At 40.8% G+C, this 13,739-nt stretch overlaps 2 protein-coding genes across 2 annotated transcripts in view; both read left to right on the plus strand.

Moving 5' to 3' along the window:
- Window positions 1–507: 507 nt before the first annotated feature.
- Window positions 508–8,291, plus strand: serpine2 (serpin peptidase inhibitor, clade E (nexin, plasminogen activator inhibitor type 1), member 2; the record flags this gene model as incomplete). The annotated part of the gene is given in 9 exon segments (XM_037678004.1): window positions 508–781; window positions 871–1,098; window positions 3,090–3,287; window positions 6,151–6,349; window positions 6,422–6,519; window positions 6,792–6,878; window positions 8,004–8,029; window positions 8,031–8,088; window positions 8,254–8,291. Coding segments are annotated over 9 exon segments (1,188 nt in total).
- A 4,221-nt stretch (window positions 8,292–12,512) lies between these two features.
- The window catches only part of wdfy1 (WD repeat and FYVE domain containing 1), a 26,533-nt gene continuing 25,306 nt past the window's right edge, over window positions 12,513–13,739 (plus strand). The window contains exon 1 of the mRNA XM_037678005.1: window positions 12,513–12,713. Within this exon, the coding sequence (XP_037533933.1) occupies window positions 12,577–12,713 (137 nt within the window). The 5' untranslated portion in view covers window positions 12,513–12,576. The remainder of the gene's footprint in view (window positions 12,714–13,739) is intronic.

The raw sequence follows: 13,739 nt of genomic DNA on the forward strand, positions 1-13,739 counted from the left end.
CTGGATCTGAGTTTAATTCGCTCGTGACAAATTCCTTCATTTCTCACATTTTCAGTCATGGCATGAACGGAGGAGGAAGAGATCACTGCCTCTTGGCAAAAAAAACAAAAGAAAAGGCCAGATCAGAGATGAAGAAGGAGAATTTAATACATTGGTGTCGCATACAAAACAGTCCGTCGCTGGGCAGTTTATTGTGCAACACTGCGTATGCATGCGGTCGTAAAAATTTGAGCTTTGCACGGAGGGTACGCTGGGGGGTACGCACGTATGTACGTGCTCTGCATATGGATGTACTCGGCAGTATACTGGGGTCTTTAGAAGATGTTCTCAGGAGACAATGGAGGTGCGTTACTCATTAAATATCATGACTTGTCTGAGTCACCTGGAAGAGTTGAGGAATGCCTGCAGATGTTTTTATTACAGGTGTGCTGCTCAGGGGAGCTGATTGAACCAGTGAGATGCTCCACGGCTCCTTCAGACTGATATTTTGCTGTTTTTCTCTTGCAGGGTGCCACGGGGATCAAAATGAAGAGCATCTTCCTATTTTACGTCCTGGTGATCCTGTGTGTCCATGAGGGTGCCCCGTCTGTATCCCCGACCTACGGTGAACGGGGCTCTGATCTTGGCATGCAGGTGTTTGAGCAAGTAGTCCGCACCAAGCCCTTGGACAACGTTGTTCTTTCGCCTCATGGAGTTGCCTCCATCCTTGGGTTGCTGCTACCTGGAGCCCATGGAGAAACCAGGAAGCAGATTATCAGTTCTCTGCGTTACAAGAAAAAAGGTGAATAAAATAACCATAAGTTGCTGCCTCTATGTAGGCCTGAGAAACCCAATGTTAACTGAGAACTACCATGTTCTTGGTGTGCACAGGGCCTTATAAGATGCTGAGGAAGCTGCACAAGGCCATCACGTCCAAATCGAACCTGGACTCTGTGCTGATCGCCAACGCCATGTTCAGCCAGAAAGGTTTCCCCATGGAGGAGACGTTTATGGCGACCAACAAAGCCAACTTTCAGTGTGAGAGCAGGAGCCTGGACTTCAGCGACCCCAGTGCAGCCTCTGATCAGATCAACGCATGGGTCAAAAATAAGACCAAAGGTAAAGATGTTTTGATCCATAAACAGCAGAAGTCGTATCAGCGGACAAAAGAATTACTGTAAGTCTCAGTTTTTCAGATCAGCATAATTAAATGTTTAAATGTACCTGAAATGCATTGGTACCTTTGAAAAATGAATAATACAATTGACTATAAACATTGTATTTTATTTACGTTTTCCTCCTAACTTGACTGCACACATTTGATAAATACTCATATCCATACTCTCTAATGTCAAGTAGTTAAATGTAAGCATTTTTGTCTGGTATGGAAAGTTGTGGTCTTGGTGCATTCCTAAACAAAATCTAAAAATGTACCGTAAGACTTCCTTCATAAAAGACAGTATGTCCTGTCCATGGAGGCAGAAGATAAAAATCATCCCAACAGGAGAACAAGTGCTGCAGTGCAGAAACTGTTGGTTAGAAATCAGAATAAACTTCCTGCTGCTGTTAAGGCTGAAACTAACTGGATTAAAATCAAAGCAGGATTTTAATCGGTTAATTTGTTTTCTTGCAACGCTGGGCAGAATTACGATAACATAAATGTTGTTGCAATCAGAGAATTATTTTTATCCGTCTATCCTATCATTCACCATTTTTGTCTCCTGTCGTGGAGCAAAGAGGGAATTGTGAGCTAGATAACTAGAAAAATAAGTCAAGTACCGTCTTCCATTTTGATGTGTGGCTACATCCAGGCATACGTACGGTCACTATCGACAATTGGGCTGCCACGTCAAAATCCTAGATGGCCATATTGTGTGTAAACTGGCCACCATAGCCTTTTGGGAAAACAGTTACCGTACTTGCTGCTGTACAAGTTGCACCGCCGTATAAGTCGCATCAGTTCAATTATGTCTAATAAAGTGGAAAAAACATAAATATGTCGCTTTGCCATATATGTCGTATCTATTATGTGTCACCGCTGACGACCCGGAAATGTGAGCTGGTGTTGTGCCAAAAATCGATATGCTGCCAAATGGCGGGAGCGTGCACGGGAGGACTTTAACAAGAATTTAACTAGATTAACACTTAAAAACAATTATTTGTTCGCTCGAAATTATAGTAAATGTGTGTCTCAGTTAAACTTTTCCTTAATAAATGCACTTTAATGGTCAAATGCAGCTGCATTTCACCAGCGTGGCGAAATGCAGCTGCATTTGACATTTGCTCCAGTAGTTCCAGAGCCAAAACAAAGGTGGCTTGGTATGGCAAGCCAAGTGTCTCATTAATAGCCACTTTTACCTATTAATGAGACACTTGGCTTGCCATATGAGTAGAGGGCCCTGTAGTGGCTGAAAATGTTAGTGTTCAATATTTTCCATGTCGGAATGAATGGTCAGAGCTCAACCAAAAATTGGATTATAAATATGGGATAAATAAATAAGTTGTTTCACTGTATAAGTTGCAGGGCATGCTAATTTATGCAAAAAGGTGTGACTTATACAGCAAAAAGTACAGTACTAGTTTTTAAATTTCTTAAGTTTCCTCAAACGACTCAGGTGGGCGATGGCGTGTCGGAGGGTTAATATCTGGCACCAAAAACATTAAGATTTACTCCGTTCAGTTCCAGTCCAGAAAAACACTTATCTTCAAAACTACAAAACATTCACTATTGAACTCCCTCAGCGATGGAGGGGGGACATCAGCGTACTGCTTGAGTTTTACTTTTTACTGGCGTTGAACTGAAAAGTTTCTGTTGCCGTGGTGATGGTGGTGAAACGCTGCTGGCTAAGTGGTAAATCCTGCTCTGTAGTAAAACCCCTCTGAAACAAAGTTCTAGTTAAATGTACATCTGTTTTCTGAATATAAACTAGCCTTTATGCAAAGAGAAACTCGTTTTAACTACCTGTTTTTTTTTTAATGATCACATTACACATGTTTAACAGCAACAGTCTCTTTGGTTAGTGTGAACTAGCAGATGATGAAGATGATGCAGTATAACTTCCTCTTTTCTCCTGAACACAAATGATTGTTTCTGTTCTGTATTCCTCCAGGTCACATTCCCAGCCTGGTCAAAGCAGACATGCTGGATTCTGCGCTGACCCGCCTGGTTGCTGTGAACTCCATCTACTTCAAAGGCTTGTGGAAGTCCTGCTTCCAGCCCAATGACACCAAGATGAGGCCCTTCAACGGGGGGGATGGAAACGTGTATAAAGTTCCAATGATGTCCCAGTTGTCAATCTTTAACATAGGTGAGTGTTTAAAAGCGTACTGGTACTTGCAGTCGGTGAAGTCACCGGTGCATGTCACAGCCACCTGTCATTACAGAGCATTTTGTCTCTGGTGTAGCTGTCTTACAGTCGTGGCCAAAAGTTTTGAGAATGGCACAGATTGTGGTTTTGACAAAGTTTGCCTGTTTCAGCTTGTTCTGCTTGTTGTGGCTACATTTCTGCTCCATTCAGCTATTTCTGCAGTTTTTCCTGCTACTTTCCACTTTTGTTTTCCTGCTTTTTAGCAAAGTCAGCTGTTCAAATTTAGTTTGCATTAACAGTTTAGAGATGAAACCTTTTCAGCTTCTTCAGCAGCTTTCAGCAAAACTCCTTCAGCAGTAAACACTTGCACTTCGTTCGGCAGGAAAGGACATTTCTCTATTGTTTGTCATAAGAGCCAGCTGGAAGAAAATGAACACGAGGTCTTATTGTGGACTTTTGTTTTCCATTAAACCAAAATTAATTTTAATTTCTGTGAATGGTAGCAGCCAATTAATTCTGCTCTTGTTTTAAATCCATTTGTAGGATCAGTCGGTGCCAGGTCATGATTCACAGAGCAGCTTTTTGTACAGAAATGGCATGTTGCGACGTGTCACATCCAGAGGATATTATTTAGTTTAGTCTGGTGTGAAGTGATGCATTGTGGGTTGTCTATTTAGATGAGCTGTTGGTGTGGTGAGGACGAGCAGGGACAGGTCCTCTGTGACGTGTGAAAGTCAGGACATCCGTTTTCTGTAGTTTCTTGCAGAGGTCTCGAGTCTTTCTCTGCACTTGGATGATTGATTCATTGATCATTGTTTACCCATAATTGACAAGTTTTTTTATGTTTAGTCTGTATAAAGAGTTTGTTGTAAGATTGTAGAACTGTCGATAGTTGTGGTGTGAAGCTGCGTCTGCAGTGATCCTGCTGTTTATCATGTTTGTCATTCTTGTTTCCTGACGAGCGTCTCACTGGTTGGTGTTACTGGGATAAAGGATTCCAAACAGCCTCCACACTCATGTCTCGAGCTTCAGACAGCTTCATCAGCCCTGAATTTGGAGAAAATAAAGCCTCGTCATGTGACCTAATGTCTGTTGCCGTGGTGATGGTGGTGAAACGCTGCTGGCTAAGTGGTAAATCCTGCTCTGTAGTAAAACCCCTCTGAAACAAAGTTCTAGTTAAATGTACTGGTGGTCGTGGTCAGCATTGTCTATGAAAGCTTCTAGGATACAGCCTGCACTTGGTTTAGAAATAAATAAATGTACTTGTGTAGAAAACTGTCCCAGACTTTGGGAAAATTCCTTAAAGTGTCTCGGCTGAACCAAAACAAATACTTTGAGTATGAAAACATTTAAAGCAGACATGGGGAGTTTGCACTGAATGCATCAAACAAAGTGTCCTCACATCATCCAGCTGTGACCTTCATGCTCGACTATAATCTGTGCGTGTTTGGTTTAATCCAGATTTTACTAGACTCTTCCAAGGTTGAGCCAGGTCCTCTGGACGGATTCTTCTTTGTTGAAAACAAAAAAGGTTAAATCATGTCATCTGGTCCAGATGACATGATTTAACCTTTTTTTTTTGTTGTTCTCTACCTGGATGACTGAACTAACACCTTTTTTTCTTTGTTGAAAAGTTTCATCTACACCTTCACTTGTAGCGCTCTGCCACGTCTCGGCTCTCCTTGCTCCACTCGCTCAGTATCCACTCAGCTCGGGTTATGGGACCATCTTGTTCGTGGCTCCAAGCGGGCTGCTCCGAGGGGCCAATGTCTGAGAGATATTGGAGATGATGGTGCAGTGTGGCTACACCCAGACTTGTGTGCTGTGGGGGGGATAAGCTTAAGAATTGAAGTACTGTTATGGGGCTCAGAGCGGGGAAACGGGTCAGCCTCAACTGTAGTGACAAATCACCTACACCTGAGAAGAACCGAGGAGAGCTGAGTGGAGCTACACTTACCAGTGGCAAAGCACCACTAGTGGATCAACCAGTTTGCTGGTGACAGCCATAACTAGTTGTTCACATGCAACAGGAGGACCATCAGCCTAATGACCGTTAGTTCCCTGATGGCCGCTTACTGTTCACAGAGGGCTGAGTGATACTAACAACAATAAGAGGGGACAGTTGAACACGGAGGTCTCCATATCCAGGTCCAGTTCCAAACAGTTCAAAATGAAGAAAACTTTCCAAAATGTTTGGGGGGTGGTGGAGGAAGTGAAGCCTGGATGAACCTTGTTGTTGTTCTGTCATTTCAGAAGATCATGTGGTTACAAGCTGGAGTCATAATTACGGTCCATATTGAAGTGGGACTGGTTTCTTTTTTTGTACTCGATGAGTCATGAGGAGTCGGAAGATTTTGGGAAGTTGTCTTTAGTGGGAAGGTTCACTGTTCTGTATTTTTTTTATTCCCACCCCTCCCCCCATTTAGTGTGTCAGAGTTTCAGAGTAAGCTTTGTAGTTCATACATGCAGTACTTGTTTAGTTTGTTCTGATCTTTTCTGGGTTTTCCTGTTGTTTTTCCAGGTGTGGTATGGATGAGACCTTCCTCAGGTGTCTGTAACTAGATCATGACGAGGTTGACTTCTTTCCCAGCTCTGTCATCAGCTCACAGTGTCACCTGCCTTTGTTTTTAAATGTGTGCTTAGTAATGGAAATGAGCACAGAGTTAGTCACCTGCCACCTAAAGGTGAAGGTGGGTGCCTGTTGCCAAATCTCATCAGTCATGAACCACTCAACACATTTACTGTAACCTCTCAGGAAGTAACCACTGGTTGAACAAGAACTCTTGCAGGAAGGCCAGGCCTTTTATTTTCATCAGTTTCGAGTCGTTCTGTCAAAGGAACTGATGTGTTGTTGCTTTCCCAGGCATGGCCACCACTCCTCAGGGGCTGAAATACCGGGTCATCGAGCTGCCCTATCACGGGAACACCATCAGCATGCTCATCGTGGTGCCCTCTGATGAGAGCACGCCTCTGTCCCAGGTCATCCCACACATCAGCACAGCCACGGTGCAGAGCTGGACCAAGCTGATGCACATGAGGAAAGTCCACCTGCTTATTCCCAAGTGAGACGCACACAAGGGTGCACGTATCCGACTGTAGCTTAGAGTGGAAGCAACATTAACTGTGTTTTGTAGGTTTACTGCAGATGCAGAGGTGGACCTGAAGGAGCCGCTGTCTGCTCTGGGAGTAACAGACATGTTCAGTGAGGATGCAGCAGACTTCAGTCACCTCAGTGAGTAAAACCGCAGCAGAAGGAATGTGTTTACTGCAGATGAGTCAGTGTTACAGGAGGACAGGACCGGTAGCTGTTTACTGCTCTGAAAGGTTTCAGTGTTCAGTGTGAAAACCTGAACCAGTGCTGGGCTGGTGGACTCAAAGGAGCCATCATGTGGCTTCATGAACCAAATGTCACCAGACCTCATGTTTGCTGCAGCGCCATCTTGTGACGGGAAGTTAAAACTGACAGACCCTTAGTTGGAGCTGAAATGACTCTTGTTTTCTCAGGTGCTGACCCAGTGTTTGTGTCCAAGGCGCTCCAGAAAGCCAAAGTTATCGTGAGTGAAGAAGGAACTAAAGCAGCAGCTGCCACCAGTAAGTGTTTCCTGAGCCTGGAGCTGGTTTCATGTGTTCACTCACTCTGTTGCAGCCCCCAACGGGGAGAGCCTACTGTTACTGCATTTCACACACGTCATAACGTGCAACAAGTTTCAGTCTGGTGGTGCAGAAAGAAATACCAGCAGGATATGCAGGAATGCACACTTGAGTCTGGAGTGGGAAACAAAATGTTGCTGGTTTTAGCTGGGGAAAAATATGTCACTTCCCAACACTTAAATTAAACTTATTTAAACTTTTACATGGCTTCACATGAGCATGGATTGTAATCTGGGTTTCTGTTGTATTAAATAACATAAAGTAATTAAATTTAAAGTAGCAACATATTAGGCCCTAAATAATCTAAAACATTAAATGACAATGGTATTAAATGTTTTTCATTTGTTTACAGTCTGTGCTCACTCGTCAGAAGAACGTGCTTTGGAGCGCACGTTTATCCTTCTGGTTAAAGGCTCTGCACTCCGTTTTAGTTTTCACTCCTTCATTTTGTTGTACTTAATAAAATATACATGGTGGGTACAATAATGTAGGCAAATGAGAGTATAAAGTATATGGAGTGACAGTAAAAATATATATACACACATACATGTGATGCTCCACACTTTAGTCCTGAGATGCTCGTTTGTTTGAAAGGAGAAGAAAAGCTTGCAGACTGAGTCACATGACCTCGTCTTGTGTAAAACCAACAGAAGTTGTGTAACATCTGGACAGCATCATAAAGGTTGTTACAATAGCACCTGAACTTGTGAACTTTATGTTCACTGTGGATGGAATCAATACCAGATTAAACTTGTACCTGACATTAAACTGCATTAAATTAAATTGGCTCATTGCTGCAGAAACTTATTTAAGAAGTGCTTTATTTTGCTCAAGTTATGAATTAATATTACCCACAAATCATTTCTGTACCCAACAACTGATGTGTGCAGACATTAAAACAAAACATTTAGTGATGTTTTCAGCAGGTTCCATGTTCAGGCTTTAAAGTTTTACGTAGAGTGACGTGTTTGTAATAATCTTCATCCTGCAGCTCAGACGGAGCAGCTGGCGTCTTCTTCACCTGTAGATGTTGATGTTTTAACTCTTTTTATGACATTTCTCCAGCTGCCATTGTGTTGGCTCGCTCCTCCCCCCCCCTGGGTTATAGTGGACCGGCCTTTCCTCTTCCTCATCAGGCATCACCCAACAGGTACACGTCAGCATCAGCAACATTTCAGACCCTGAGCTGCAGCAAGGGGCAACATGTTGTTGTTGTTGTTGTTGTTTAGACTGTTCCTGAGGAAACATCTGTTTGTACATGGAACAGTTTTTCTAATTAGGAAATCTGAAGAGTAATCTCCCTGTGTGTCTGCAGGTACCATCCTGTTCATGGGTCAGATCAACCAGCCCTGAGTGCCCCCCCCCCCCCCCCCCAGGCTGCAGATGTTTTTCCGATGTGAATGTCTCCCCTTCTGGTTTTGTGTTAATCATTTTCTGCAGCCTTTAACATGATTTTCACAATATTTTTACAGATTGTTTTCCTGCTGTTTTAAGTTTTTATACTTTTTTTTATTATTATTATTTTAAACTTTATTACATGTTTAATGACTAAAAGTGAAATGTGTGATTTTCTAAGTGGAGTAAAATGTTTTATTTATGGGGTCAAAGCTCGAGTCTAAATGTTAGTTTACCGTCGTGTAACTCCAGATAAGTTAAAGATTTGACCCTCGGCTGCTGTTCTTGTTTTGCTGAGGAAATCTTCTGTTGCTTCACATTTGAAACAAAAATAAATTGACATATTTATAACATCAGAGACGTGACACTCTTTATTAAAACATTTTTGTGTAAACGTTCATTTGACTTCTGCTTTGTAGTTTTTCCAGCTGCAGCTTGAACCAGTCACAGATTTGATCAAACTGGTTAGAGAAATGGGCTCACCAGAGTTTGGTTTGTGAAAGTCTGACACACAAACTGACAAAGTTTATTAAAATATATATTTTAAAGTACGTGGAATATTTATGTAAGACATCAATTGAAGCTCAAGTTGAAGGTGCATGCATGTAAAGATGATGCAAAGCCTTTCACTTGATTTATTTTAATTTTTTTACAGCCTACTTCTATGCTTTATTTTGTAGTAGCCTGAGTTTTACATGTTTGAATTGCTTGTTTTAAATTTCTTTTATTTTGTAATGAAGTGGAGTGTCACAGTGGTGCAGTGGTTGGTGCTTTGCATATTTCAACTGTATCATTACAACAGCATGGTAGAGTCCAGGTGCTGAACTGGTCCATGTGAACACGTGTGCATCATGACATGAAAACTCCAGCAGAAGACCCAGGACTGTGGGGCCGCCACAATCCTAGACCACGTTCTCCAAAAACTCCAGCAGCTGGTTTAATTAACCGAACGGTTTAAAAAAAAAACACTTTGCAGCAGGAAATTTAAAGTTAACGTTTTAGAAATCAATTCAAAATGACAATTTTTAACTCCAAAAATGATTGTTTTTAACATTGAACATGTTTAGTGTTCAGCTGTGAATCAAAATGAGGTTGAGATTTACAAATAAATGCATTTTTAATAATTAACATTTTTACAGAACATCCCAATGTGAAGTAAAGGTTGCAACAACATTAACGGTATGGACTTTGGAAGAAGACAAAAATGGAGCATGTTGTACTTTAAATAAGCAGACTGAAGATGTTTTGTTTAAAAGAAACGAAAACGGTTTATTTGGCCACGTGATGAGGATTGTTCTGTTCAATCACGTTTTTTAACAAGCATGTCTTGTTACTGGAAAGAACAAAACCTTTGAGGTGTTTTCCAACAGAGCTCTCCTGCACAATATGTTTTCAGATTCAGTGTTTGGATTTATTTTCCAGAGGATCAAATAATCCAAACAATCTTTGTTTGTCAGGATTTACAGGAGGTTTTTCTTCAATCATTATGGTAATCCTGAGAGTGGCTGTTACATTTATCCTCTGTCATCAGACAAACAGGTTCTGGTCATAAAATTACAATATCATGTAAAAGTTTATTTATTTCAGTAATTCCATTCAAAAAGTGAATCTTATCAGTCTGTGTGTAATGAATTAATAAAATATATATTTTAAATCATGGCCAAAAGGATGGCCCAGCACAGAAGATCATCATCATCAGGCCAGGACTCTGCGGTCTAAACTCCTCTCCAGGCCAGCGGTCACTCTTTCAGGGATTAAGATTAGTGATGGTAGTATGAAACAAAAGCTTCAAAACATGCTTCGAACCCTGCAGTAAAATTACATTGAACCACTGCTTCGGAGCTTGTTTCGGTCCGAAACACAAACTGTTTCGTTGTCGGAATGAATCTCTTGACTGGTTCATGGTCCAAACAGCTGATTCCCTGGGCACCGCCTCGTCTCGATTGTGACAGGTGACAGGTTGAGACAGTTTTGAAATGAGTGCTCAACACTATGAAACATTTTAGAGCTGTTTCAATGTGCTGGAGAGTAGGTGTGTTTTTGCTTAGTTGAAACTGAGTAATTACTGTATACTGTAGAGGCAGCCAGGAAAAGAGATCGTTCTAACATGTGGGAACACTTCATTCTGCTCATCATAAGGTGGTTTTGGTATTTAAATGTCAAAAAAGTTATAGTAATGTTCAGCAGTGAAGATATTCTAGCTGTTTTTTGTTACTTTTCTTTTTTTAGCCATCCTATTTTTTTTTTATTAAAAAAATCTGTATGCCTTTTAGTATTTGTCTATTGTTGTCATTGTTGTCCATTGTTGTCATCATTCTTTGTTGAAATCAGGTCTCTTGTAAATGAGTCCTCGAGGCTCAATGGGATTTACCTGTCTAAATAAAGGTTGAATTAAAAAGTGTAGATGAACAGAAAAAAAATATATATCTAACCCATTTAACCCATGTATTTAATATAATTACAGTAAAATGATTTATGTGATTTTAATAATCATATCAGTATGGGTTCAAATTATTATTTTTAAAATTTACTGTGTATTTCTGCAGGTGCAATGTTGTGTTCAACTGAACTGAAGCATCATGATACCTCCTCTATGATTAGACACTTCAGCGCCAAACATGGAGATGATGGAGACGTCATTTCATTGATATTTTTAAGAATGATAAAGACTCGGACTCTGTCACAGTTACACAAGCACAATACCATTGCAACGTTTTTATTAAATCTCTTTAATAAACTTGCACATTTATCAATCTTTATTCAAAAACATGTAAGCATGAAGACATTTTCAAACCAGACAACATAGAAAGTTGGTGAATTTAAACAACCTGTTTTTACCACAGTAAAGTAGTTTCTTTAACACTAGTCACTGAAGTTCTTGGTGTGTGCCACCAAAAAGCCTAATTTGACAGCAGCATTGCAAATTGCCACAAGAGGTCAGTGTAACTGAAGCTTCAACAAATTAACCCATTTTTGAAACAATTGGCCCAACTGGTTCAGTGTTTCATAAAAGCTTCATTTGCTCATCACTAATGAAGATTTTCACATCCTGGACAGAGAGGAATGATGGTTTGAGAGAGGAGTAAAGGAGGCCATCTTTGTGAAAAGAAATCACCCATCATTAAACGGGTAGAGTACGAAGTATGAACATGAAAAGTATGAACATGAAAAGTATGAACATGAAAGTATGAGAATGTGCAGCATCAATATTTAGTTGTTGCTCATTTTGACTGGATTACTGCATCAATGCAGCGTGGCATGGGTCGATCAGTCTGTGGCACTGCTCAGGTGTTATGAGAGCCCACGTGATGGTGGCCTTCAGCTCTTCTGAATTGTTGGGTGTGGTGTATCACATCTTCCTCTTCACAATAACCCATAGGTTTTCTTTGGGTTAAGGTCAGGTGAGTTTACTGGCCAATTACCACGGTCCTTAAACCAGATACTGGTAACTTTGGCACTGTGTGCAGGTGCCAAGTCCTGTTGGAAAATGTGATCTGCTTCTCCATAAAGTTGGTCAGCAGCAGGAAGCATGAAGTTCTCTAAAACTTCCTGGCAGACAGCTGCGTTGACCTTCGACCTCAGAAAACACAGTGGACCAACACCAGCAGATGCTTTATAACGTTAAAAGTTATAAATTATAAATTATAAGACAGGCATCAACTAAGATAGTTTTGCCTAGTCATTATTTACTATCAAGATATCTGCAATTTCATTTGTGCTAGTCAAATTCTTCTAAAAATACATTCAAGATTTCTTGAATAATGATTTAATTTAAGATATCTTTAATTGTAATTATGACTAGTCAGAACTAAAAGCGAGATATCTTGAAAGCAAATAACGACTAGTCAAAATTCACTTAGAGATATCTAGAACTGTGTTTTTGATTAGCCAAAATTAATTTTAAGATATCTTGAACTGAAGCCTCCATACACCTTAATGGTAAATCATATTAGTCAGAATATAATTAGATATATCTCAAATAAGTATTTGGACTAATCAAAATATAGTTAAAGATATGTTAAATAACACGTCTAGTCATAATAAATCAACTTCAGATATCTGGATTGTAAGTGTGGTGAATCTGATTTTATGTTAAAACGGCCTGCCATACATTACACTGATTTTCCGCTGCGGCCGGTCTTCCGTCATTACGGTGATCCTGACAGCAGCTCTGGAGTCAGCTGATCGTGTTCCTGAAGGAGGAGAATCCTCTGAAGGAAAACACTGCTGGCTGGGTGAAATCATGGCTGCAGAGATTCATTCGAGGCCCCAGACCGCTAGACCTGTTCTCCTGAACAAGATCGAGGGACACTCGGATTCCGTCAACGCGGCTGTGTTGATTCCAAAAGAAGATGGAGTGATCACGGTCAGCGAGGACAGGTGAGAGCAGGCGAGCTAACCGGGGCTAGCCGGGTCCGTCTATTTACTGGTGTTTACCTTGATTTATCGGGCGAAGATGGAGGAACTGAGCTTCTTACTCACAAATTAGGCCGTAGTTTGTCTGGAATTCACAGAACGAAAGGGGCACGGGAGTTTGTTTAGCTAGAAATTAATACTTCCTAAATAAATCGATAAACAGCTAGCTTAGTTTGTACCGAGCAGAAAAATGTTTCTTTGGCGCTAACGCCATTCTAATCTTGTTGTTAAATTGAAAGTGGAACTATGTACTGAATCGTTTTTTAAAATTTGACAAAACATTAAACTGAGTTTTATGACGTCCTAATTGTGTGCCATCAGACTCCATTACAATTTAAAGTTGTACTCGTTGAAGAGGCTCTGACCTCTCTGCCCCCTGAACGTCGCACAGGTGCACCTGAAGGCAGCACAGTGGATCCTGTTTTTAACAAACTACAAGCAGTAGGTTGTAAACAAACCAATCTGTGAATGCGTTTCAGCTTCTGTCCCTCCAGACTGCAGGTGAGGAGGAAGTGATGCCTCTCAGTTTGTCTCACATGACCCCCCCACCCCGGGCTGAGGAATGGACCAGCTGCAGGTGATGTGCAGCAGATGATAACACTGAGGCCACTCTGCACTGAAGTTGCAGTTTGGTTTGTTCCACATTTTATTTTAGGATCATCATCCGGTCGTTAACGGAGTCCACTAGAGCTGCTTTCTGTCTTGTTTCCCTCCGCTGAGATGAATTGGCCATAAAGATTTTTCATGTGATAATATTTGTCATATGAAAAAAAAGACTAGTTTTGTCTGACTGTCATAATAAATTCTGATCTGGACCACTTTTTTTGCCTGCAGTCTGACCGTAGCCTTAGACTGACCCCTAACTTATAATCTGAGTAATAAGTAATGAAGCAAGGTCTGTTTTTAAAAGTTTTCTGGCAACTACAGTATATATATATATATGTCAACTACAGACTATATCTATTTATGTTTGTATATATATATATATAT

The sequence above is a fragment of the Nematolebias whitei genome, chromosome 6, assembly GCF_014905685.2.
Source record: "Nematolebias whitei isolate Nwh7 chromosome 6, NemWhi1, whole genome shotgun sequence".
Classification (NCBI taxonomy): Eukaryota; Metazoa; Chordata; class Actinopteri; order Cyprinodontiformes; family Rivulidae; genus Nematolebias; species Nematolebias whitei.